Below are 27,755 nucleotides of genomic sequence, written 5' to 3'. Positions count from 1 at the left end.
TGTTTTAATTATGATCATTCTTCCCTTCCTTGTTACCTTCAAGCCCTTTGCTGCAAATGGAATCTTGTCCTAGTGTTGACGGAAGATATTTCACAAAAGCTTTTCCTCATAGGTCAAGCCACTGGGAGTCATTTGGGATAAATTTCCTGAGTTCTACACTAGAAAAAATACAATAATGTTTGATGATATTGGACGCAACTTTCTGATGAATCCACAAAATGGGTTGAAGGTAAGAGCAGATGTTTGGTAAATCTCTAGCAATGCAAGAGTTCTGTGCATTGTACCTTACAAAGTTCGCTATGTGTATGGTTTCCTTGCTGTCCTATTGCCTACTTGTTTGACTATATAAACTGATGATTTTAATCAGATGCAAACACGAGGAAATCTGCAGATGCTGGAAATTCAAGCAACACACATAAAAAATGCTGATGAATGCAGCAGGCCAGGCAGCATCTATAGGAAGAGGTACAATCAACGTTTTGGGCCGAGACCCTTTGTCAGGACTAACTGAAAGAAGAGATAGTAAGATAGATGCTGCCTGACCTGCTGCGTTCACCAGCATTTTTTATGTGTGTTGCTTTTATTTTAATCAGATGTTTGTGCCTTTTGAGCATGTAGTTTCATTTTTGTGGTTTTTGAACAGCAATTTTATTAAACATCTATTTCACAAAGAAAAAGCATTGTTATACTTCGATTCACTTACTGTAATCATTGGAATTCAGAACATGGCTGTAGTACAGATGAAAGAAAGCACTATTTTCTCACATCCTAAAGGCAATCATTCACTTGTAATATTTCTATGTCCATGTATTATCTCTTAAGATGATAGAAAGAGAACAGTGTCCATATAGTGTGCCCTCTGTTTTTGAAATAAAACTGAGCTAACTTTCCTTGTGGAATGGCAAGTTGTAAACTTACCTAGAGTTTTATTGCAATTTATTTCCAGATTAGACCTTTTATGAAGGCTCATCTTAACCGAGATAAAGATATGGAACTATTGAAATTATCGCAATACCTGAAGGAGATTGGCAAGCTAGAAGACTTTACGGAGCTTAATCATAAATACTGGGAAAGGTATGAATACTATCTCTCACTCCACTATACCCGGTGGCAAGGCTGTGCTCTAACTTGATACTACATGGATGATGCGGCAGTTGAATGACGATAATGGTACTGCTGCTGTCTTCGGCAGGGAGATTTGGATTCTGGTTAGTAAGAAGAGATTCCAACTCTGGAACTCTAGAACTGTGGTGTTCTCTATAGAACATGGTTCTTTGAAGTAAACAAAACTTATTAAAGACATAACAACTGGAGCAAGAATCAGTCATGTGGGCCCCTAATACTGCACTGCCATTCAATAAGATTATGGGTTATGTGACTTTTGTTTTCTCGCCTTCAATCCACTTCTTTTCTCTGATCTCCAAATTTCTATCTACCTTGTCCTTATTAAAGTATCCACAGGGAACAGAATTCCAAAAGGTTTCAATATTTTAAGATAAAATTTCCTCAAGTGAATTCCAAGTATTTGACCCCTTTTCTTGAGAATATGCTGCCTTTTACTTTTCTCATCCAGGGAAAACAGCCATGCGCATTTGCCACATTGTGCCTCCTCAGAATATTATACATTTCAATAACATTCCTCTTGTTCTTCCAACTCCAGGACCACAGGTTCATTCTGCTTAATTCTACCGCATTTCCTCTCTTAGGCTCTAAGTCAAGGGTAACCTTCCTTGAATAAGGAGACCAAAATAAGGATGAGTATCTTGGATGTGGGATCGATAAAACTCTGTACAGTTGTCGCAAGGCTTCCCTAATCTCTTAGTCCGTGCCCCTGTACTAATAACTAACAAGTCAATTGGGCTTGTGGGGTTGCTGGAGCAGCATGGCTCGAAAGGCTGGAAGTGCCTACTTTGTGCTTTATACTAAATAAATAAATAAATAATGTGTTTTATTTATCACCTTAACTGATTATGTACTTGCATGCTTCTGTAACCCCATCACTGGGGTCATATGCAGACTTGGCTCATTAGCTGACACTGCCAATAGTCACGTGACTCTGTGGTGAGAGGTCCACATTTCCAAAAAAAAAGAAAAAAAATTGTCTAGGGTTGGTATGATTTGCAGTTCAACCAAGCAGGAATGTTGTGATGTTCCGATTAAAGGAACCTTGATTTGAGTGAATGCTGTGGAAATACTGCTTATATACAATTATCGGTCGGCAAGAAATAACACATCGTACATTGCATAAACCTAGAATGAAAGTGTATTTATCAATTTCAGCTTTATCAAATGGCTAATAGGGAACAAAATAAAATAAAATAAAAAGGCCCATTACAGTTAAACCAGTGTTGGAGCTTCTGCTGGAGTATTCGGGGGTGTATCTCTCACTCATGCGCTGGACCCATGGTCTACATGAAAGCACAATTCTCCTCAAAGACCATCTTGAATGAACTGGCTCTTTCAGGAGTATTAGCCCCTTCCTCCTTGGAGCCATTCATCTACACAAAGCACTTCTTGCAACAGTGTTCTGTCCAGCTCTGCAGCTCCCACCAAAAGACTCCAAACCACACTACTGTCCTTCAGAAAACTTTCCCACGGCTCTCTAGTGCCTTCTCTCTCATCCCACAATCCTGATAGGCTGACTCACATTCCTAATTTGGACAACATGTATCTCTATCTTAGCTGAAGCCAAAACACACTTTCTAGTATGGCACACTGCTTTTACAGAAAACTGCTAATATAAACATGATGATGATGATGACATCGACTGAGGCCTGAGAGGCCAGTGTCAGGCATTTTCATGCCTTACAAGGCGTGGATTGGAAGGCTGTGTGGGGCGACACTCCTCACACAGACATTTCACAGTATTTTTCTTTACTTTACGAGGTTGAGTTGCAAGCTCAACACTCAACCCGGCACAGATGGAAAGCGTACTCGGGAGTGGCCGGACTGGATTCGAACCTGAGAGCCTCCGTTCCGGAGTCTGGTGCTGATGTCACAGTACCACCAGCCGAACTACCTCACAGCAAAGCAGTAGAATTCTAACTAGGGCATTACATTTCCATTGTATTTTGCTTGTATAAGAATGCCAAGTCTCTGAAGGGAAATAGTTCTTTGTTTCAAACCTTTCAGATAATATTCTGTTTTTCTGTCCTTTTTCCCAGAGAAAGTAATGTTATACTTTCCCCCTTGGTACTCTCTGCTGTCTTCTGCTATGCACTTGGTGTTGTTACATACCCTGCAACTGGGTTGCCAAACCAGCCGAAATGGACCACTCGTTGGAGTCTGGATTACTAGGAACTAATGAAGTTTTATTAAAGAAATAAGTAACACAGTACTCTAATCGTAAGGATATAAATGCAACAGGTTAGCAATGATAATACACACATGTACACAGAACTAGGATAATAGGGATCAACCAAGCTCTATCGCAGTCTAGGGGTAAAATGATCAGTCTTAAGTGACGCAGAGTTCAGTTCAGCTTAGTACAGTTCACAGTAATTGCTGTTGTGCCATGGGGGTGGGGGGGGGATGCAATTTTGTTCATTCAGACCTTTGATGTCTTCACAGTTGGTTTCGGGCAGACCCTTTTTGATGTCTTCTATTTCGCTGTGGTCACTGACTATGACCCCTCCGTCCCGGATACGATCGTTCTTCCGCGGCGAACCCGGCACCCAGGCAAGGGCGGACACATACACCAGGTTCCCACCGATCGTACCTTTACACCCTGTGAGCCTATGGTCGGTTCCTGCGAACTGGACCTCCGAACTCACACCAACTTGTGGGGGCACACCGCTCTTTTCAGGGTCTCGTTATCTCGTGGTCTCATAGTGTCCTGTGCCTTAGCGAACCTATTCTTTTTATCCCCCTGCTGGGGTATCGCCTGTCCATCAAACTTCAAACAGTTCAGGTTCAAAGCAACCGATCTGTCAATATTCTGAATTGTGTTTCTTTTCCGTTAATCCCTCTCTCCTCTCTTATTAGCATTTTGAACGTTTCTCCATTGTCTCCCTTATCTCTCTCATTAGCATCAATCGTCCGATAGCTTTGGCGTCACAGTATCCTCGCAACTTGCTCCTGCATCAAACTGTCCTCAACAAACCTGGATAACTTGCTCTCCATCCTTTCATCTAAGGCAATTTCAACTGTGTGTAGTTGGCCCTTGGTACTGATGGCTGGGGCACTTTGCAGCTTACAGTATGACAATATGGAAATGACATGTTTCCTTTGTTTTTTCTTTAACCAAACTTCTATCTATTCTAATGTCTTGTACTTTAAAATGATGTTTTCCGTCTTCTCCCCTTCCTTTTGAATCTATTTACCTGGTTAACACTTAAAAGCCTTCTCAGAACCATGCACACAAAATGCTAGAGTAACTTAGCAGGTCAGGCAGCATTTATGGAAAGGAATAAACAGTGGACATTTCAACCAAGAGCCATATTCTGGAGAAGAAGGGAAGGGAGGAGATGCCAGAATAAAAAAGGTGGGGGGAGGGGAAGGAGGACTAGCTGAAGGTGATAAATGAAGCCAGGTGGGTGGGAAAGGTAAAGGGCTGGAGAAGAAGGAATCTGATAGGAGAGGAGAGTGGACCGTATGAGTAAGGGATGGAGGGGCACCAGGGGGAGGTTAGGAAAAGAGGTAAGAGGTTAGTGGGAGATGGGGGGGAGGGGAAAAGATAAAAAGAAAAAGAGAAGGGGGACATCAATAGGATGCAGAACTGGGCTGAGAAGTGGCAGATGGATTTCAACCCAGATAAGTGAGAAGTGATTCATTCTGGTAGGTCCAATTTGAAGACAGAATATAATATAAATGGTAAGACTCTTGGCAGTGCGGAGGATCTGAGAGATCTTGATGTCCGTGTCGATAGGACATTCAAAGCTGCTTTGCAGGTTGACAGTGTTGTTAAGAAGGTGTATGGTGTGTTGGCATTCATCAACCGTGGGATTTAGTTCAAGAGTGGTGAAGTAATGTTACGGCTATACAAGAATTTGGTCAGACCCCACACTGTCTTCAGTTTTGGTCACCTCACTACAGGAAAGATGTGGATACTATAGAGAGAGTGCAGAGGAGATTTACGAGGATGTTGCCTGGATTGGAGGGCGCACCTTAAGAGAATAGATACTTGGCCCTTTTCTCCTTGGAGCAACAGAGAATGAGAGTTGACTTGATAGAAGTGTATAAGATGATTAGGAGCATTGATTGTGTGGATAGCCAGAGACTTTTTCCCATGGCTGAAATAGCATTTTAAGGTGCTTGGAAATAGGTACCGAGGGGATGTCAGGGGTACGTTTTACACAAAGAGAGTGGTGGATACATGGAACACACTGCTGGTGGTGGTGGTGGAAGTGGATACAAAAGGGTCTTTTAAGAGCCTCTTAGATAGTTACATGGAGCTTAGAAAAGTAGAGGGCTATACACTGGGGAAATTCTAGGCAGTTTCTAGAGTAGGTTACATGGTGGGCACAATATTGTGGACTGAAGGGTCTGTAATGTGCTGTAAATTTCTATGTTGTATGTTCTGTGGGGGGAAAGGGTTACTAGAAGGAGAAATTGATGTTTTTGCCATCATGTTGGAGGCTACTTAGATAGAATGTGAGCTGTGTTGCTCCTTCACCCTGAGGGTGGCCTCATTGTGGCAGAGGGGGAGATCCTGGACTGACATGTCAAAAATGGGAATGGGGATAGGAATTAAAATGGTTCGTCAGTGGGAAATTCACTTCTTGTTGATGGAGCAGAAGTGCTTGATGAAGCAGTCCCTCAATTTATATTGAGTCTCACCAATATAGAGGAGGCCGCATCAGGAACACTGGATACAATAGATGACCCCAACAGATTTGCAGGTGAAGTGTTGCCTTCCCTGGAAGGACTGTTTGGGGCACTGAATGGAGGTAATGGAGGTAAAGAAGGAAGTGAATGGGCAGGTATGCATTTCTGTTGCTTGCAGGTATATGTACCAGGAGGGAGATTAATGGAGAGGGATGAATGGACATGGGAATCACAGAGGGAGCAATCCCTGCAGGAAGTAAAGATGTGTTTGCTGGTACGATCCCATTGAAGATGGTGGAAGTGTGGAGAGTTAATGTGTTGGATGTGGAGGCTCATGAGGTGGCAGGTGAGGATGAGGAATTCAATCCCGGTTGTGGTGGGAAGATGTATTAAGCGTGGATGTCCAGGAAATGGAGAAGATATGGGTGAGTGCAGCATCAGTGGTGGAGAAAGGGAAAGCCCATTCTTTGAAGAAGGAGAACAACTCTGATGTCCTGGAAAAGCCTCATCCTGGAAGCAGAAATGGCTGACAAAGGAACTGAAAAAAAGGAATAGCATTTTTACTGGGGACAATAGGAAAAGGTAGCCATGAGAATTGGTAGGTTTATAAAAGATGTGGGTAGACTGTTTCCAGAGATGGAGACAGAGAGATCAAGAAAGGGGAGAGAGGTGTCAGAAATGAACCAAGCAAATTTAAGAGCATGGTGGAAGTTGGAGACAAAGTTGATGAAAATGCGAACTCAGCATGGGTGCATGAAGCAGCACCAATGCAGTGATAAATGTAGTGCAGGAAGTGTTGGGGAGCATTCCCAGAGAAGGCTTGGAATGTGGACTGTGATTCACCAATGTAGAGGAGGCTGCATTGGGAGCACCAGCTACAAATTATGTTCAGAACTGATTAAATTTGGGGACCACTTTGTTGAAACCCTATGGAAATATGGCGGGAGGAGAAGATGGTGGCGCGACGCAGCTTGCAGCAGCCACTGCTGTGGTGATACCTGTTTTCTGTCAAGTAGGGTGCCGTGCACAGTCCTGATTTGATGGAGGCAGATGTGAGAGCACGGAGGAACATCTGGTGAAACTTCTGAAATGCCTGCTTCGCTGCCGCTGCAATTGTGTGGTCCAGAATCTCCGGAGGGGAAGGCCCCGAGTCCTTGGCTTTGCTTGTTGCTCGGCGGCCGGGGCGGGATTGAAGCGCTCGGCAGACATGGTGCTCGGTGTTGGAGGGCTGATCGGAGGCTCGAAGTTTTCGGACAGACTCAGAGTCCGCTGCGGTCGGGTGCTTCCAATGGTGCTGCAGCAGCAAGTTTGCAGCGCTTGGGTTCATGGCAGGGAGAGTTTCTCCCTTCTACCGTCTGCATGAGATGATGGGGCTATCGGGACTTGAGACTTTTTTTTTACCGTGCCCATGGTCTGCTTTTTATCAAATTACGGTATTGCTTTGCACTGTTGTAACTATATGTTATAATTATGTGGTTTTGTCAGTTTTAGTCTTGGTTTGTCCTGTGTTTCTGTGATTATCTTTCTGGAGGAACATTGTATCATTTTTTAATGCATGAATTTCTAAATGACAATAAACGAGGACTGAGTGTCCTCATAATCTAAATTGGGGGACCGCTTTGTCAAGCACCTCCACGCCATCTGCCAAAAGCAGAATTTCCTGCTGGCCAACATTTTAAATTCCTATCCCTGTTTCCGTTTCGACATGTCAGTGCGTGGTCTTCTCTTTTGCCACAGTGAGACCACTCGTAGGTTGGAGGAGCAACACCTCATATTCCGTCTAGGTAGTCTCCAATGGCATGAACATTGCTGTCTCCCTCTGTAATTTTTATTTATATATTTATTATTATTTCCCCTCCCTTAATTCCCCACTCTGTCTCTTCTCACCTGCCTATCATCTCCCTCCTGGTACCCCACTTCTCCCATTCCTCAGTCCACAGTCCTCTCCTATTCTTTCTTCTCCGGCCCTTTACCTTTCCCACTCAGCAGGCTTCACCTATCACCTAGTGAGTCCCCTTTCCCTCTCTTCCCCTCCCCCCCACCTTTTTATCCTGGCATCTTCTCCTTTCCTTTCTAGTCGAGGAAGGGTCTCGGCCCGAAATACCTGCTGTTTATTCATTTCCCTGGCTGCTGAGTTCCGAACACATTTCGCATGTGTTTTGCATTTCCAGCATCTGCAGAATCTCTTGTGTTCTCAGAACTGCTCCTATTTCTGCTTCTCATATATATATTTGAATGTTTCCTTTGTGAAAGTTGAAGTATATTTACTCAGTGAATTGTTACAATCTACAGCTTCAGTAGTAACTTTCAAAACGGAACTGGATCTCTGAAACAGAGATATCTTCTGGAAAGTAAAAAGGGAATTAGGCTAATTGTTAGCTCTTTCAGGGAGTAAAGCAGGCCAAGAACCATTTCCTGTGCTTAATCATTCTCTTCACATTGTTTGTACAGCCCTCTATCTCAGTTCAAATTCTGCTTAGTCTGGTGGTACAAGTATTTTGGATTTTCTGAATTGGGGGTTGTGACCAGATCTGGAGTGTAAAGTAAATACAGGTCTTGTCTCAGAGACAAAGGATCGCTGATGTGTGTTATAGTGTATTAGGAGTTACTTTTCTAGATCTGTAGCTGAGTCACGTGATTGTGGATGCAGCAGACTGAACTGTTCTGAGTATCCTTCAGTATCCAACTTTGATGCTAGATTGTGAAGTGGGGCAACGTGCCACATCGGAACATTGATACCCTTCTGAGAATGATTCATGGATGTATTTGCTTTTACTATAGGGCCAGAAGTTGCATTTGTTCTGTAGGCATGGGTCTTTGTTTTATTTATGCATTTTAAACTGAACATTCCTTTACTGAAGCTACATTAAGAGGTATTTTAATACAATTGTAGAAAATCTATGACGGGGAAACCATTTAATCCAACTGGGCCAGTCTGCAAAGAGCTACCAGCATAAACCCTTCAGGTCATTCACTACTCTTCATATACATTTTTTGAAATGAGATGAGAGTTCGAGGTAATGCGTCCCAGACCCTACCACTCTCCAGCTTAAAAAAAAATGTACAGTCTTCCCTCATCTCCCCTCTGATCCGCATATCTATTACCTGAAATTTTTTTTGATCCCTCTGCTAGGGGAAATAAATCATTCCTATCTACTCGTATCTATGGCCTCTTGTTATTTTATGTAATTAAGTCTCCCCTCAGCTCTTTTGTCATCATTACTTTAATTAGTTTAGATAGGATAATTGTTCATCCTGATAGAATACCACCAGGGATGCAAGTACAGGGAACAAACAAATTATAAACCAGTTTAGTTTGTAAATATGGGAATTTTTGGGGTATTCTAGTTTTGGAATTTCTGGGAAATCACAAGCAAGGTTTTAACCTTGACTGAAGGAAGGTAAGTTTAGAGAAGAGGTTACCATAGAGATACTCATGAAATAGAAAAGGACTGACAGACTTTTAATAAAAAAGATGTAATAGCTGCCTCTGTGATAATGAAGAATTCAGAGCTTGGTTTCAAAATCTCTTTATTCATTGATTGTATTCTTGAATATTTATTATCTTTTAGCATTAAATGCCATCCATTTTAATTGATCATTTCACCTCTTCTGCAGGTATCTTTCCAAGAAACAAGGGCAATGAGCCTCCTGTGGATCTTCCTGCACTAGGTTGTGTATACTTCAGAACTACGTGAGAAAACTTTTACTGTGATTGAACTCAGAACATGTGCTGAGCACTTTGATAGACACAAATATTTAAAAGAAAAATGCCAAAGGGACTTATCAACTGACATACTGCCTGCAACTTTCTTTATCCTTTGGTCTTTCCCTGTGGAAGAACACACTGAACAAAGGACAGCATGCTTCAGCAAAATACTGTCACACTGTGTGAATTCATAGGGACATATTCCTGCTGTGATATCATTGATCTACTGTATGTCCAAGTGTGGCTTCCTTGCTTTGTTGTGAAGCTGGCAGAAGACAGAAGTATGCTAATTGCAGGTTTCTCTTGTATAGAGTAAGCTGCTTCCATTTATTTTGGTATGCAGTTCTTCCCCGTGTGCTGGGTTGGACTACGTAAAGGATAGAATTCCCATATGAGCAATTTCTGTTTGACCAAGGTTTTAAAAGAGGGAACATTTAAATTTGCTTCAGTGAAATTAACTCCAGTGTATAAGCAGTGGACTAGCAGATAATTAGCTGCAAATTCCCCAGTTCTAAGGAAGGAAGTACCTTCACTCAGTTAAGTTGTATGAAAATGTAGCACTGGTGTCCCAAGCCGGCTCAGAAGTTGGATTGGACATGGGTTGTGGGGTTCAGTTTCGCTTGCCATTCATACCAAAAGGTATGGCTTCTCTTTTATTATTGTTTATTACACTGTCGCACCACAAGCCAAATGTTACATTGACAATGTTATTTGCTATGAGGTACTACGGATTCCTCTCCAAAGATTATTCAGGATGAACTGTATGGTAAACTCATTTTCTGGGTGTAATGTTTTATGTTTTTGAAATCCAACATTAACCATACCCTCCAGGGCAGTGCTTCAGTGGGTTCTCTCTGTGTAAGGTGCCTGAAGAAACTAGACTAAAATGAGAACTCTACATTACACAGTGATGTGTACAACATGAGCTTTAGCACCACAAAGGAGTGATCTTACATCTTGCCCCCATATTGTTTCTTGCAGATAGTTTTAAAAAGCATGAATTAGAAGTGTGGAAGGATCACTTGTTTCAGTGTCTTATGACACTTTCCTTTCAAAAGCACTTGAAAGGTATCAAGAGCTTCAGTCTTCTATTGCTGACTGTTCCCAACAGTACAAAGGTGGTGGCCTTTGAAGGGGTCCTAGGACCCAAGGAAAGCTTTCAGCATATAGCAGAGCTGTCGCATTCTATTTGTGCATTCTGCCATTGGGGACAAGCTGTAAATACTTGGAGTTTTGTAGTTCTTTAGTGATGCTCTTCTATCGCCATGTTGCTTGGTATTGAAACTGGTAAATTAGCAGTTCTTGCAATGAAATCTGCAAGTCATAGTATATCAAACCCACAAAGGAAATTAACCATATATTCTCAATGATGACCTGTCCCTACACAACCCTCCCACAGTCCCTGCCCTAGCACTGCAGTATAGAGTTGGCAAATAAGTGTTTTCTGCAAATCCACATAGGTTGCTGTGTCAGGAATTGAAGTCAAAATTAATTAGGTTACAATTTAGTCTGGCTGACAGGACCAGAATATTCTGCAATTTTTAATTTTGGTTTCTTCATGTTATGTTTCTTTCGTTACTGCAGTATGCTTCTCATTCTTTTAAATAAATAACACAGGCATTCCAGGTTGAATTCTGTATTTTTAATAAAGGTTTTTTTTGTAGTGAAGTGTATCAAAGGTTTAAATATGAAGTAAAGTACTTGCTGGGGTCCTTTGGCCCAATGTTATTGTTTTAATGGCTTTTTATTATTTGAATATAATGTACTATTTCCTATTTACTTTGAACATCCAGAGCAAGAGCTGCTTGTTTATGAATATAATTCAGGAATATTTGCAAGAACAAATAAATTTAAAACATACAGTATTTGGGAACTGAAGGCTCTACAATACCAACCTAGTAACAATCTGTACTTGTGCATTGACCATCCACCTTTGTTGTATGAATTTGGAAAGATATACAAATTATAAGAAATTTCCTCTTGAAAATGGCTGAATCCTATCCTACATATAAAAGCCCAGGTTTTAGACCTTCCAGCTTAATGAGACAGCCTCTCAGCACCTGTAATGTTGTGACAGAAGTATTATGTATTTCAATGAAATCTTCCATGGTTCATTGAAATTTTGGAGAATCCGTCCTATGTGATATTCCAACATGGGGCGGTTCATTTTAGGAATTACTGTGGTGAAACTAAAGTGCATGTCCATTAGGTCAAGTTATCTTCCTTCGGAACAGACCAAAACCAGCAGGAAATGTTTCACCAAAGCCGTGTATAGTTGCATCAAGACAAAAGAACATTCCAAGCAACTCCCTAAAAAAGTTAATGAAAAGCACAAGTCGGAAGATGGATACAAGAAAATTTCCCTTGGAGTACAGTTAAGCCAATCATCAAGAAATGGGAAGACTATGGCACAGCTGTAAATCTGTCTACAGCAGACCATCCTCAAAAACTGAGTGACTGCAAGAAGGGGATTAGTGAGGTAGGCCACCAAGAGACTTATGACAACTCTGGAGGAGTTACAAACTTCATTTTCTGAGATGGGAGAGACTGCGCATTCAACTGTTGTCCAGGTGCTTCAATTGCAGCTTTATGGGAGAGTGGTAAAGAGAAAGCCACTGTTGAAAAGAACTTGCATGAGGTCTCGGCTAGAGTTTGCCAGGAAGTGTGTAGGAGATTCTAAGGTCAGCTGGAAGAAGGTTCTATGGTCTGATGAAACCAAAATTGAGCTTTTTGGCCATCCGACTAAATGCTATGTTTGGTGTAAACTAAACACTGCACATCATTAAAAACATACCAGTCCTCACTGTAAATGTAGATCCCCTACAGACAGAAACAGGTGAATTGATTATGGGGAGCAAGGACATGGCAGACCAATTGAATAATTACTTTGGTTCTGTCTTTACTAAGGAGGACATAAATAATCTTCCAGAAATAGTAGGGGACAGAGGGTCCAGTGAGTTGGAGGAACTGAGCGAAATACATGTTAGTAGGGAAGTGGTGTTAGGAAAATTGAAGGGATTAAAGGCAGATAAATCCCCAGGGCCAGATGGTCTGCATCCCAGAGTGCTTAAGGAAGTAGCCCAAGAAATAGTGGATGCATTAGTGATAATTTTTCAAAACTTGTTAGATTCTGGACTAGTTCCTGAGGATTGGAGGGTGGCTAATGTAACCCCACTTTTTAAAAAAAGGAGAGAGAGAGAAACCGAGGAATTATAGACCGGTTAGCCTAACGTCAGTGGTGGGGAAACTGCTGGAGTCAGTTATCAAAGATGTGATAACAGCACATTTGGAAAGCGGTGAAATCATCGGACAAAGTCAGCATGGATTTGTGAAAGGAAAATCATGTCTGGCGAATCTCATAGAATTTTTTGAGGATGTAACTAGTAGAGTGGATAGGGGAGAACCAGTGGATGTAGTATATTTGGATTTTCAAAAGGCTTTTGACAAGGTCCCACACAGGAGATTAGTGTGCAAACGTAAAGCACCTGGTATTGGGGGTAAGGTATTGATGTGGATAGAGAATTGGTTAGCAGACAGGAAGCAAAGAGTGGGAATAAACGGGACCTTTTCAGAATGGCAGGCAGTGACTAGTGGGGTACCGCAAGGCTCAGTGCTGGGACCCCAGTTGTTTACAATATATATTAATGACTTGGATGAGGGAATTAAATGCAGCATCTCCAAGTTTGCGGATGACACGAAGCTGGGTGGCAGTGTTAGCTGTGAGGAGGATGCTAAGAGGATGCAGAGTGACTTGGATAGGTTGGGTGAGTGGGCAAATTCATGGCAGATGCAATCTAATGTGGATAAATGTGAAGTTATCCACTTTGGTGGCAAAATAGGAAAACAGATTATTATCTGAATGGTGGCCGATTAGGAAAAGGGGAGGTGCAACGAGACCTGGGTGTCATTATACACCAGTCATTGAAAGTGGGCATGCAGGTACAGCAGGCGGTGAAAAAGGCGAATGGTATGCTGGCATTTATAGCAAGAGGATTCGAGTACAGGAGCAGGGAGGTACTACTGCAGTTGTACAAGGCCTTGGTGAGACCACACCTGGAGTATTGTGTGCAGTTTTGGTCCCCTAATCTGAGGAAAGACATCCTTGCCATAGAGGGAGTACAAAGAAGGTTCACCAGATTGATTCCTGGGATGACAGGACTTTCATATGATGAAAGACTGGATGAACTAGGCTTGTACTCGTTGGAATTTAGAAGATTGAGGGGGGATCTGATTGAAACGTATAAAATCCTAAAGGGATTGGACAGGCTAGATGCAGGAAGATTGTTCCCGATGTTGGGGAAGTCCAGAACGAGGGGTCACAGTTTGAGGATAAAGGCGAAGACTTTTAGGACTGAGATTAGGAAAATCTTCTTCACACAGAGAGTGGTGAATCTGTGGAATTCTCTGCCACAGCAAACTGTTGATGCCAGTTCATTAGCTATATTTAAGAGGGAGTTAGATATGGCCCTTGTGGCTAGGGGGATCAGAGGGTATGGAGGGAAGGCTGGTGCAGGGTTCTGAGTTGGATGATCAGCCATGATCATAATAAATGGCGGTGCAGGCTCGAAGGGCCGAATGGCCTACTCCTGCACCTATTTTCTATGTTTTCTATGTAAAGCACGCCCTTCCAGCAGGGACTGGAAAGCTTGTGCAGGTAGAGGGTAAAATGAATGTAGCCAAATACAGGGAAATTCTGGAGGAAAACCTGATGCAGTCTGCAAGAGAGATTTGTTTTTCAGCAAGACAATGACCCCAAGCATAAAGCCAAAGTTACACAGGAATGGCTTACAAACAGCAAAGTTAATGTCCTGGAGTGGCCAAGTCAGAGTCCAGGCCTCAATCCAATTGAGAATTTATGGCTGGACTTGAAAAGGCTGTTAACTCATGATTCCCATGCAATCTGACAGAGCTTGAGCTGTATTGTAAAGAAGAATGGGGAAAAACTGAAGTGTCCAGCTTTGCAAAACTGATGCTGTCCACACAGACTGAAGGCTGAAATTGCTACCAAATGTGCATCTACTAAATACTGACTTGAAGGAAGTGAATATTTATGCAATCAATTAGTTTGTTTTATATTTGTAATTAATTTAGATCACTTTGTAGAGATCTGTTTTCACTTTGACATGAAAGAGGATTTTTCTGTTGATCAGTGTCAAAAAAGCCAAATTAGATGCACTGATCCAATAAAACATGAACATTTCTGGGGGGGGGGATACTTTTTATGCATACTATATTTGCACCAATGACATAGGTAGGAAAAGGGTGAATGTCTTGAAGAGAGAATTTAGGGAGTTGGGTAGAAAGCTGAAAAGCAGGACCTGATGAATTGTTGCAAGAGGCAAGGTTTCAGATTTCGGGATCATTGGGATCTCTTCATGGAAAGGTATGACTTGTTTTTTTTTTAAAAAGGAAGTTACACTTGAACCTAAGGGGGACCAATATCCATGTAGGAAGGTCTGCTGGAGCAGTTGGGGAGGTTTTAAACTAAATTAGTAGGGAGATAGGAACCAGAGTGCTAGGGTTGAGGATGGGGCAGTTGGTATTCGACTGGATGAATAGTGAGATTGTCAGGAAGGACAGGCAGATGCTAGGGCAAAATTGCTATCAATGGGATAAATTGCAGTGTAACATGGATACAAAATCAAAAAGGGTGATGAATACAGGATTGGAGGTGTTATATTTGAATGCATGCAGTATATGGTATAAGGTAGATGATCTTGAGGTGCAGTTAGAGATTGGTAGGTATAACGATAATGACATCACTGAGTCATGACTGAAAGAAGATCATAGTTGGGAGCTTAACATCCAAGGATACAGACTGTATCGAAAGGATAGGCAGAAGAGGTGGGAGTGCACTATTGGTTTAAAAAAAATTAAATCAAATGCTTAGAAAGAGATGACATAGATTACAAGATGTAGAATCATTGTGGGGAGAGTTAAAGAATTGTAAGGATAAAAAAAAAAGACCCTAATAGGAGTTATTTATAGTCTTCCAAACAGTAGTCAGGATGTGGGCTACAAATTTCAAAGGAAGATCGAAAACATGTTAGAAATGTAATGTTACAATAGTCAAGGGTGATTTCAGTATGCAAGTAGATTGAGAAAGTCAGATTGGAGCTGGATCCCAAGAGAGCGAATTTGTGGAAGGCCTATTCTTTCTTTTTCAATCTTTTTATTAATTTTTTTAAAAAAGTGTGTATACAAACAGGAGGTGAATATTTCTGGTATATATGTCAGTAACAGTACATATAGAAGGTGAAATAAACTATCAGAATCACACGTGTTGATCTACAAAGAAATTTGATATAGAATGTATAATACAGAAAAAAAATAATTCATTCTCTTATCAATTTATGAAGAAAGGAAGGACTATTAGAAATTTTTATATATTAACAAAAAAGAAAAAAACCCACTATACTGAACAGAAAAAAAAAGGACTGGGCAGTCCATCCCGAGAGAAAAACCAAGAGAAGATAGACTCTCTGATCAAATCCAAGGTTCTGAAAAAAAATAGCTGGAAGAGAATCAGTACAAAACTCAGATCATATTAAAATACTGAATAAAAGGTCACTAGATTTCTTCAAATTTAAAGGATTTATCCAATGTCTGACTTTTTATTTTCTCTAGACTTAAACAGGTCGTAATAGAGGAAAGTTAATAAAAGGCGGTAGGAGGGTTAGGGTCCTTCCATTTAAGTAAAATGGCTTTCCTAGCCAATAGGGTTGAAAAGGCTATCATCCGCTGAGCGGAAGCAGGAATTGGAATTCTAATGGAATAATCCCAAAAATAGCTGTAGGTAAGTTTGGTTGTAAATTCAGATCCAGCACTTTTGATAAGGTTTTAAAAACATCTTTGCAAAAATTCTTCAACTTTATGCAAGACCAAAACATGTGAGTTAAAGTGGCCACCTGAGCATTTCATCTATCACAAATAGGATTAATATTGGGGAAAATACAGGCTAATTTATCCTTTGACATATGTGCCCGATGCACTACCCTGAATTGTATCAAGGAATGACGGGCACAAATAGATGAAGTATTTACCAGATGAAAAATTTTACTCCATTGATTATCTGAAAGTAACTCTTGAAATTCCAATTCCCAGGCAGCTGTAATTTTATCATTAGATATCATTTGTAAATTCAATAACAATTTATAAATTGTAGCTATTAATCCTTTTTGGAGTGGTTTAGCCTGGAAGAGGGTATCTATTATATTAGATGGATAAGCAGAGGGATAATTTGGAAGCAAAGTACATTAAAAAAATTCTTAATTTGTGAATATCTAAAAAAAAGTGTACATCGGATAAATCAAATTTATCTGCCAGCTGAGTAAAAGACATTAAACAATCCCCTATTAACAAATCTGAAAAAGTTATTATTCCTTTGGTTTTCCAAATTAAAAAAAGCCTGATCTAAAATTGATGGTTTAAAAAAATAATTAAGATATATTTAACTAGAAAGGACAAAATTATTTAATTCAAAAAATCTGTGGAACTGAAACCAAATTCTTAATGTATGTTTAATAATAGGATTAAGGTCTTGTCTACCAATCTTAGAGAACAGAAAAGGAAGAGGAGCTCCCAGTAAAGAGGCCAAGGAATACCCCTTCACCGAGTTTTTCTCCAAATCCACCCATAAAAGACAGTTATATATGTCTGAATAATGAATCCAACAGGTAATATATCGAATATTAATTGCCCAGTAGTACAGTCTAAGATTTGGCAAAGTCATACCACCATCTTTTTTAAATTTCTGCAATAAAGGTTTACTCAATCTAGGATTCTTATCATTCCAAATATAGGATAAAATTTTAGAGTCCGTTCTGTCAAAAAATCTTTTAGGAACAAATGAAGGAACTGCTTGAAATATATGTAAGATTTTGGTAGAACTATCATTTTAATAGCATTAATTCGACCAATTGATAGCATCATAGGAGATCATTTAGAAAGTATTTGTTGGGTATAATCAATTAATGGGAGAAAATTATATTTATACAGATGTTTAAAATTCTTAGTAACTTTAATACCAAGATAAGTAAATTGATTTTTAGCAATACTAAAAGGTAATTTCTCATACTGATCTGTGGACACGTGGCCAAGTGGTTAAGGCATTGGACTAGCGATCTGAAGGTCGTGAGTTCGAGCCCCAGCCAAGGCAACATGTTGTGTCCTTAAGCAAGGCACTTAATCACACATTGCTCTGCGACAACACTGGTGCCAAGCTATATGGGTCCTAATGCCCTTCCCTTGGACAATATTGGTGTCGTGGAGAGGGGAGACTTGCAGCATGGGCAACTGCTGGTTTTCCAAACAACCTTTCCCAGGCCTGCGCCCTGGAGAGTGAAGACTTTCCAGGCGTAGTTCCATGGTCTTGCAAGACTAATGGATACCTTTACTTTACATACTGATCCAAATGATTATTAATGGGAAATAGCTCACTTTTGTATAAATTTAATTTGTATCCAGAAAATCTACTAAGTTCAGAGAATATGGATAACATAGTAGGAATAGATTTCTTAGGATCTGAAATGTAGACTAATAAGTAGTCTGCATACAACAAAATCTTATGCATTTTATCCCCTCTCTTAATACCCTGAGTACTACTGGAATTCTGAAGAGCAATAGCAAGAGGTTCTAGAGCCAAGTTAAATAACAAAGGACTAAGAGGGCAGCCCTGCTGGGTACCTCTGTATAGTCTAAAATAGGAAGGTTTCTGATTGTTAGTTGTAACTGCAGCCATAGGAGCTTGATAGATCAATTTGATCCAGGAAATAAAACACGCACCAAAATTAAATCCTTCTAAAATTTCAAATAAATAAAACCACTCCACCCTATCAAAGGCTTTTTCTACATCAAGGGAAATGACACATTCAGGTTCTTTGGATGGAGAAGCATAAATAATGTTCAATAGTCTCCGAATATGAACATGTGAATATCTATTCTTGATAAATCTAGTTTGATCGTGAGAGATAACTTTAGGTAAAATATTCTCAATCCTATTCGCCAAATTTTTAGAAAGAATTTTAGAATCCACATTTAGTAAAGAAATTGGTCTATAAGAGATACATTCAGATAAATCTTTGTTTTTTTTTAGGAATTAGTGAAATTAATGCCTTATAAAAAGTTTTTGGGAGAGTCCCAGAGGGTATAGAATCAGTAAAAACTTGACATAAATTAGGTGTAAGTATCTTAGTAAAAGTCTTAAAAAATTCCACTATATATCCATCTGGTCCCGGAGCCTTACCTGATTGAAGAGAGGATATAGCCCTTGCTATTTCCTCTTGTTTACTAGGCGCATCTAATGTATTCATATCTTGAGTAGAAATTTTTGGGTATATTCAGCTTTTGCAAAAATCTATTCATAGAAGTAATATTGTCCAACAAGTCAGATTTATAAAGGTTAGAATAGAAATCCAGAAATACCTTATCAAATTTCCTGACCACCTGATGTTTCAATTCTATCAGGTCTTCGTATTTTCAAAATCTGTCTTCTAGCTATAAACGCTTTTAACTGACCAGCCAACGATTTGCCTTGAGATTTGAGAAGTTGCTGCTCAATGGGATAGGTCAAAAGCAAATCATGCTGTGTTTGAAGTTCCACCCTTTCCTTATTAAGATCTTCATTAGGTGTTACTGAATAAACTTTAACTGTTTCTTTAATCCTGTTAGTAATCACTAAAAGTTCCACTTTGGTTTTCCTTCTTAAACCTACTGAATATGAAATTATCTGTCCCCTAAGAAAAGATTTCATTGTATCCCAAATAACCAAATTTGACATTCCCTCAGTTGTATTTAATTCAAAAAATAAAGAAATTTGTTCTTTAACAAAACTTACAAAAGCTAAGTCCTGTAATAATGTAGTATTAAATCTCCACTGAGAAGATTTTAAATGTTATCAGGAAATTTAAATGTTTTATTTCATAGGTACGTGGTCCGACAATGTGATGACATCATACGTGCAATCGGCACAAATGGCACCAATTGCGTGTCCAGCAAAAAATAACCAATTCTTGAGTATTTATGATATACATGCGAAAAGAAAGAAAAATCCCTATCTTTAGGATTTATAAATCTCCAGATATCAACCAAACTGTATTCCAATAAAAAAGAGTTACAGCCTTATTAGGAAGCAATGGATTGGTTGGTGACCTATCAATCGAAGGATTTAAACAATTGAAGTCACTGCCCATAATCAACTTGTGTTGATTTAAATTTGGCAGCGCAGAAAATAGTTTCTTAAAAAATTCAAGACTATCTATATTAGGTGCATAAACACACACTAAAGCCACCTTTTGACCACATAACAGACCAGTAAAAATTAAATATCTTACAATCGAATCAGTAACCGTATTAAAATGTATGAAAGGGATTTTAGATTTAATAAAAATAGACACTCCTCTAATTTTAGTTGTTGATAAAGAATGAAATTGATAATCCCTCCAAAATTTAAAAAAAATGTTTTTCATCTTCCCTACAAATATGGGTCTCCTGCACAAAAATAATACCTGCCTGAAGTGTTTTTGATTTCTTAAAGATCTTTCTCCACTTAATTGGTTGGTTCATATGATTCAAATTCCAGGATATTATATTAATTTATTGACATCCATATTTAAACTTTAATATAAGATTCTGTAAAGTAAGTTATTGCATAAGCATAAATCAAATCTACCAGGAAAAACAAAGCATGAACTCGATCAAAGATAAAACAAAAAATGCAACATGATTGACAGAAAATGACAGGATTGCCCAGTTGGAAAACACACAATTTAATAACCCCACCCCTCCCCAAAGCCCGAAAACCATCCAATAGGCAGACAGCATACTAAACTATTATCCCTTATCTCCTGTCTTCGATTGGGAGGCTCTTCTCAAAGAGTTATGTATTAACACCACTAACTAAAGAAAAACAAAAAAAATGAAGATGTAAACAATTTCAAATATTTTGATATTATGTCTAACAGAGGTTGGCACCTAACTAACATCAGCCATCTTAAATTTATTTAAAATAAGTTAATAGTATATTCAAAAAAGGGTAAATCCAACCAATTAATGTGTATGACGAGTGCTAGCCACTTACAAGTCAACAAAAAAGTAAGTAAGTATGTGTATATTAAATCCAAAACTATATTAAGTATTAAAATTTTTCCCATTTCAATGACTCCCAGCGAAGGATTAATCGTTCAAGTTGCTTGCGAGATGGATTTGAACTCCTTTATGAATCTCTAACCCTCTTCTGGGGAGTCAATCCATTTGGGGCGATCATTAGGTGGAGAGATTCTCAGACGAGCTGGGAAGTGCAAAGAAGGACAACAATTACTCTTATAAAGTTCAGCCATCACTTCCCAATATTTAACTCCTTCAGCATAAACCTCTGGAGAAAAATCTTCAATTATACGAATGGCTGCCCCATTAAAGATTAGCTTCCCTCGCTTTCTTGCATCTTGGAGAATCGCTTCTTTAGTTGTAAAATAGTGCAGATATAGTATCACATAGCAAGGTTTCATCTCAGATTAAGGCTTTGGGCAGAGAAAACGATGGGCTCTATCTATCATCAGAGGTGCTTCAAGTATCTCACTAAAAAGTGAACGTAACATATCTAAAATATTTTAATGGCTCACCGGATTCCGTATTTTCAGGCAAACCCAGTATACGTAAATTCATCCTGCGGCTTCTACTTTCCAGATCAACCGTTTTCTTCTTAATATTTCTGAAGTAGCCTCATTAATTTTCTTTTCCACAGCTGATATCTTTAATTCTTGTTCTTTAATAACTTGATTCATTGCCTCCCGTTCTCTTTTAATTCTGTTAGTAGTCTTCTTGGGCACCTCAAATTGTTTTTTTTTAGATTATGAAGACACGCAGTCCTCTTTTATTGTCATTTAGTAATGCATGTATTAAGAAATGATACATTATTTCCTCCAGTGTGATATCACAAAACACAGGACAGACCAAGACTGGAAAAACTGACAAAACCACATAATTATAACATATAGTTACAAACAGTGCAACAATACCATAACTTGATGAAGAAGTCCATGAGCACAGTAAAGTTCAAAGTTTCTCAAATGTCCTACATCTCACGCAGACGGGAGAAGGAAGAAAAACTCTCCCTGCCATGCCGACCACAATCCGACTCTGAGTCGTCCGAAAACTTCGAGCTCTGATCAGCTCTCCGACACCGAGTACTGAGCGCCATTTCTGTCCGAACGATTCAACCTCCTTCTCGGTCGCCAAAAGCAGGCAAGGCCGGGGATTTTGATGCCTACCCTCCGAGAGATTCCCGACCACACAGTAATGACAGCAGCAACGGGCGTTTTAGAAATTTCTCCAGATGTTCCTCTGTGCTTTCATATCCATTCTCCATCAAATCAGAATTGTCCACGGCCCCTATTTAACAGATATGATATCATTTTTCACTGGAGGGCTGTACACACGCAGGCGCGTTGCCATCTTCTCCTCCCACCTCCAGATTGCTGCAAGATTCCTGGACGACGGAAATAATTTTTTCAAACTTTTCATTAGCCTTCACCAAGCTATCAATCTTAGTATTCATATCTTCCATTAAAGAGAGCATTCCTTCTGAAGTAAGGACTTCTGCTGATTGCTCTGTTGGGTCGGTCTCAGCAACAGTTTTTCCAGCTTTTTTTAAATCGTTGCCATTGTAATTAAATTGTAATACCTTCAAACTTTAAATGGATCTAGCAGTGTGAAGTAGGTTATTAAAGTTAGGAGCAGCACCACACGTGTCCGACTCCATGGACCACCAACGGGAGACCTGGAAGACCTATTTATAGCAGCTTGTGGTTGAGCTCAGTAGTGGAAAGTATGTTCTGGATTGAGTGTTGAGTAATGAACCAGATTTGATTAGGGAGCTTAAGTTTAAAGGAACCCTTAGGAGACCGTGATCATAATTTGAAAGACTTCTCCCTGCAATTTGAGAGAGAGAAGCTAAAGTCAGATGTGTCAGTATTACAGTGGAGTAAAGGAAGTTAGAGGCATTGGCAGGAGCTGGCCAAAGTTGATTGGAAGGGGACGCTAGTAGGCATGACAGCAGAAGAGCAATGGCTGGAGTTTCTGGGAGAAATTTAGAAGGTGCAGGTTCGATACATCCCAGGAAAAATGTATTCTAAAGGCAGGATGATGCAACCATGGCTGACAAGTTACGTCAAAAACAACAGTAAGAAGGCATATAATAGAGCAAAAATTAGTGGGAAGTTAGAGGATTGAGAAGACTTTAAATAAACAACAGAAGGCAACTAAAACCCATAAGGAAAAAAAAGATGAAATAGGAAGATAAGCTAGTTAATAATGTAATACCAAAAGTTTTTTCCAGATATATGAAGAGTAAAAATGATGCTGACTTCTATTGACTAGTGATGTTCCGCAGGTATCGGTGTTGGAACTGCTTTTTACGTTATATGTCAATGATTTGGATGATGAAATTGATGGCTTTGTGGCCAAGTTTGCAGACACCACGAAGATACGAGGAAGAGCAGGTAGTGTTAAGGAAGCAGGGAGGCTGCAGTAGGACGTAGACAGATAAGGAGAATGAGCAAAGAGGTGGCAGGTGGAATAGAGTATCGAGAAGTGTTTGAATGATCATGCACTTGGATAGAAGGAACAAAAGAGTGAGATACTTTCTAAACGGGCAGAAAATTCAAAAATCCGAGGTGAAAAGGTACTTGGGAAACCTTGTACAGGATTCCCTAAAGGTTAACTTGCCAATTAAGTTGGTTGTGAGGAAGGCAAAAGCAAGTCAGCATTTATTTCAAGAAGACTAGAATATAAAAGAAAGGATGTAATGCTAAAGCTTTATAAGGCGCTGGTGTGGCCTCACCTAGGGTATTCTGAGCAGTTTCAGGCCATTATCTAAGAAAGGATGTGCTGATGTTGAAGAGGATTCAGATGAGGTTCACGAGAATGATTCTGGGATTGAAAAGCTTATCATATGAGGAGTGTTTGATGCCTCTGGGCCTGTACTTGCTGGAATTTGGAAGAATGAGGGGGATCTCATTGACACCTATTGAATGTTGAAAGGCCTAGATAGAGTGGATGTAGAGATAGTCGGGGAGTCTAAGACCAGAGGGCACAACCTCAGAGTAGAGGGATGTCCACTGAGAACAGCGAAGAAGAATTTCTTTTACCAGGCGGTGGTGAATTCTGTGGAATTCATTACCACAAGTGATCATGAAGGTCTGGTCATTTGGTATGTTTAAGGTGGTGAACTTCTTTTAGAGTCTTGTTACTGTTACACAGGTAATGCCACAGATAAATTTCCATAAGCATTGACATAATATTATTTTGGAATCACATATATGTTTGAATTTTTGATGAAAAACAGGCAAATAGACAAAGGAAAGTCAGTGTTTGTTGTTTACCTGGATTTTCACAATTTCTTTAACAAGGCGTCGCACATGAGGCAGCTAAAGAAGATAAGAGCCCATGGTACTACAGGAAAGATGCTAGTGTGGATCGAGCATTGGCTGGCAAAGAGTAGAAATAAAAGGGACCTTTATTGGTTGGCTGCCGGTGATTAGTGGGGTCGGTGGTGGGACTTCTTTTTACATTATATGTCAATGATTTAGATGATAGAATTAATCACTTTGTTGCCAGTTTTGTGGACAATACAATGATAGGCGGAGAGGCAGGTAGTATTGAGAACGTAAGGAGTCTACAGAAATTCTTAGATTGGGAGAATAGGCAAAGAAGTAGCTGATGGGATGTAGTGTAGGGAAGTGTATGAGTCATGCACTTTAGTAGAAAGAATAAGGGTATAGATTATTTTCTAAACTGCAAGAATATAAAAGCAAGGATGTAATGCTGAGGCCTTATAAGGCATTGGTCAGACTGTATTGTGAGCAGTTTTATTCTTATCTAAGAAAGGATATGCTGGGATTGGAGAAGGTCCAGAGGAAGTTCATGAGAACGATTCTGGGAATGAAAGGGTTAAGGTATGAGGAGCGTTTGATGGGTCTGGGCCTGTACTCACTGGTATTTAGAAGAATGAGGGGGAATCTCAGTGAAACCTGTCGAACATTGAAACGCCTAGACAGGGGGGACATGGAGGGTGGGGAAGTTTAGAACCAGAGGGTACAGCCTCAGAATAGAAGGACATCCCTTTAGAACAGAGAGGAGGAGGAATTCTTTTAGCAGAGGGTGGTGAATCTGTGAAATTCATTACCACAGATAGCTGTGGAGGCCAAGTCTTGGGTATATTTAAAGCAAAAGTTGATAGGTTCTTGATGAGTAATGGCATCAATGGTTACAAGGAGAAGGGAGGAAAATGGGGTTAAGAGGGATAGTAATCAGCCATGTTGGAACAGCAGAGCAGACTTGAAGGGCCGTAATTCTGGCTAGTGGGTATGTGGAATGAGCAGCCAGAGGGAGCTGTAGAGTTGTGTACAACTGCATTGGGCTTTAAATGACATTTTGATAGGTGCCTGGATAGGTACATTTAGACGGATATGGACCAAGGACCGTCAAATGGGATCAGTTCAAAATAACCATTGGTTGGCATGTGTGGGTTGAGCTTAAGGGATTGTTTCTGTGCTGTATAACTGATGACTTTTAAAATACTATGTATAGTTCTGTAAAATTCAACAGTGCCGCCAATAGATGGCAGCCTGTGCAAGCTGACCGGTTTCCTTGATTTCTCAGGAAGGATAGGAACAAACTATATTTGTAATGACACCAGATGTTAATTAGACCAAATTTAACAGCACAATAGTATTTTAAACATTTTGTGTTCCTGGATATCATCTTTATTCACCTGTATCCAAACAGCTTTATTATCCAGGTGGTAAAAAAGGAATGGATCTGATTTGATAGCCATGTCCCCCTGATTAAATGTTCATATTTGAAAGCAAAGGGCTTCTGCCTCGAAAGCTCACCATCACCCACCCGGTTTCTATATAACTTCATTGTTCTGATGAAATTTTTAAAGAAGACCTGAGGGGCAACTTCTTCACACAGGCTGGTAGATATAGGATTGAGCTGCGAGACGGAGCTGCAGAGGTGGGTACAACTCCAACATCTAAACATTTTGACAGGTGCATGGATAGAAAACGTTTCTAGGGATATGAACCAAGCAGTGGCAAATGGGACTAGATCAAGTAGTCATTTTGGTATGCACTTTGGACTGCAGTTCAGCATTCAACACCACAGTTCCCTCCAGGCTGGACAAGAAGCTCAGAGACTTCGGCCTTCACCCTGCCTTGTGTAACTGGATCCTGGCCCCCCTGTTAGATCACCAGCAGGTGGTAAGAGTGGGCTCCCTCACCTCTGCTGATCTGACTCTCAACATAGGTGCCCCTCAGGGCTGTGTCCTAAGCCCCCTCCTTTACTGTTTGTATACCCATGATTGTGTTATCAGCCACAGCTCCAAACTGCTAATTAAATTTGCGACGACACTACACTGATTGGCCTAATCTCAAATAATAATGAGGCAGCCTACAGAGAAGAAGTCATCTCCCTGACACAGTGGTGTCAAGAAAACAACCTCTCCCTCAATGTCGCAAAAAACAAAGGAACTGGTTGTGGACTACAAGAGGAATGGAGACGGGCTAACCTCTATTGACATCAATGGATCTGGGGTTGAGAGGGTGAACAGCTTTAAGTTCCTCAGCATACACATCACTGAGGATCTCATGTGGTCTGTACGTACTGGATGTGTGGTGAAAAAGGTGCCTCTTTCACCTCAGATGGTTGAGGAAGTTTCGTATGGGCCCCCAAATCCTAAGAACTTTCTACCGGGGCACAACTGAGAGCATCCTGACTGGCTGAATCACTGCCTGATATGGGAACTGTACTTCCCTCAATCGCAGGACACTGCAGAGAGTGGTGTGGACAGCTCAGCAAATCTGTAGATGTGAACTTCCCATGATTCAGGACATTTACATAGGCAGGCATAGGCAAGGGATTGGACAGGCTAGATGCAGGAAGTTTGTTCCCGATGTTGGGGAAGTCCAGAATGAGGGGTCACAGTTTGAGGATAAAGGGGAAGCCTTTTAGGACCAAGATGAGGAAAAACTTCTTCACACAGAGAGTGGTGAATCTATGGAATTCTCTGCCACAGGAAACAGTTGAGGCCAGTTCATTGGCTATATTTAAGAGGGAGTTAAATATGGCCCTTGTGGCTAAAGGGATCAGGGGGTACGGAGGGAAGGCCGGTACAGGGTTCTGAGTTGGATGATCAGCCATGATCATACTGAATGGCGGTGCAGGCTCGAAGGGCCAAATGGCCTACTCCTGCACCTATTTTCTATGTTTCTATGTTTGACACAATATGTAGGTAAGCCTACAACAGGAGAGGCTGTACTTGATTTGGTATTGGGAAATGAACCTGGTCAGGTGTCAGATCTCTCAGTGGGAGAGCATTTTGGAGATAGTGATCATAATTCTATCTCCTTTAGAAATAGCATTGGAGAGAGATAGGAAGAGACAAGTAAGAAAAGTGTTTAATTGGAGTAAGGGAAATTATGGGGCTATCAGGCAGGAAATTGGAAGCTTAAATTGGAAGCAGATGTTCTCAGGGAAAAGTACGGAAGAAATCTGGCAAATGTTCAGGGGATATTTGTGTGAAGTTCTGCATAGGTACGTTTCAATGAGACAGGGAAGTTATGGTAGGGTACAGGAACCGTGGTGTACAAAGACTGTAATAAATCTAGTCAAGAAGAAAAGAAAAGCTTACAAATGGTTCAGAGAGCTAGGTAATGTTAGAGATCTAGATGATTATAAGGCTAATAGGAAGGAGCTTAAGAAGGAAATTAGGAGAGCCAGAAGGGGCCATGAGAAGGCCTTGGCAGGCAGGATTAAGGAAAACCTCAAGGCATTCTACAAGTATGTGAAGAGCAAGAGGAAAAGACATGAAAGAATAGGACCTATCAAGTGTGACAGTGGGAAAGTATGTATGGAACCGGAAGAAATAACAGAGGTACTTAATGAATACTTTACTTCAGTATTCACTATGAAAAAGGATCTTGGTGATTGTAGTGATGACTTGCAGCAGACTGAAAATCTTGAGCATGTAGATATTAAGAAAGAGGATGTGCTGGAGCTTTTGGAAAGCATCAAGTTGGATAAGTCACCGGGATCGGATGAGATGTACCCCAGGCTACTGTGGGAGGCGAGGGAGGAGATTGCTGAGCCCCTGGCGATGATTTTTGCATCATCAATGGGGATGGGAGGGGGATGGGAGGGGGATGGGAGAGGTTCCGGAGGATTGGAGGGTTGCGGATGTTGTTCCCTTATTCAAGAAAGGGAGTAGAGATAGCCCAGGAAA

General features: G+C 40.3%; 1 protein-coding gene across 2 annotated transcripts in view; it reads left to right on the top strand.

The window, feature by feature from the left end:
- ublcp1 (ubiquitin-like domain containing CTD phosphatase 1) overlaps window positions 1-11,286 on the top strand; it is a 43,443-nt gene extending 32,157 nt beyond the window's left edge. For both annotated transcript variants that reach the window (XM_063052782.1, XM_063052783.1), the window contains exons 9-11: window positions 113-229; window positions 947-1,074; window positions 9,385-11,286. In XM_063052782.1, coding sequence (XP_062908852.1) covers window positions 113-229; window positions 947-1,074; window positions 9,385-9,412 — 273 coding nt within the window. In that variant the 3' untranslated portion in view covers window positions 9,413-11,286. The remainder of the gene's footprint in view (window positions 1-112; window positions 230-946; window positions 1,075-9,384) is intronic.
- The last annotated feature ends 16,469 nt before the right edge of the window (window positions 11,287-27,755 follow it).

Source organism: Mobula hypostoma, chromosome 7 (assembly GCF_963921235.1).
Source record: "Mobula hypostoma chromosome 7, sMobHyp1.1, whole genome shotgun sequence".
Lineage (NCBI taxonomy): Eukaryota > Metazoa > Chordata > Chondrichthyes > Myliobatiformes > Myliobatidae > Mobula > Mobula hypostoma.
This window is presented reverse-complemented; position numbering and strand designations above follow the sequence as displayed.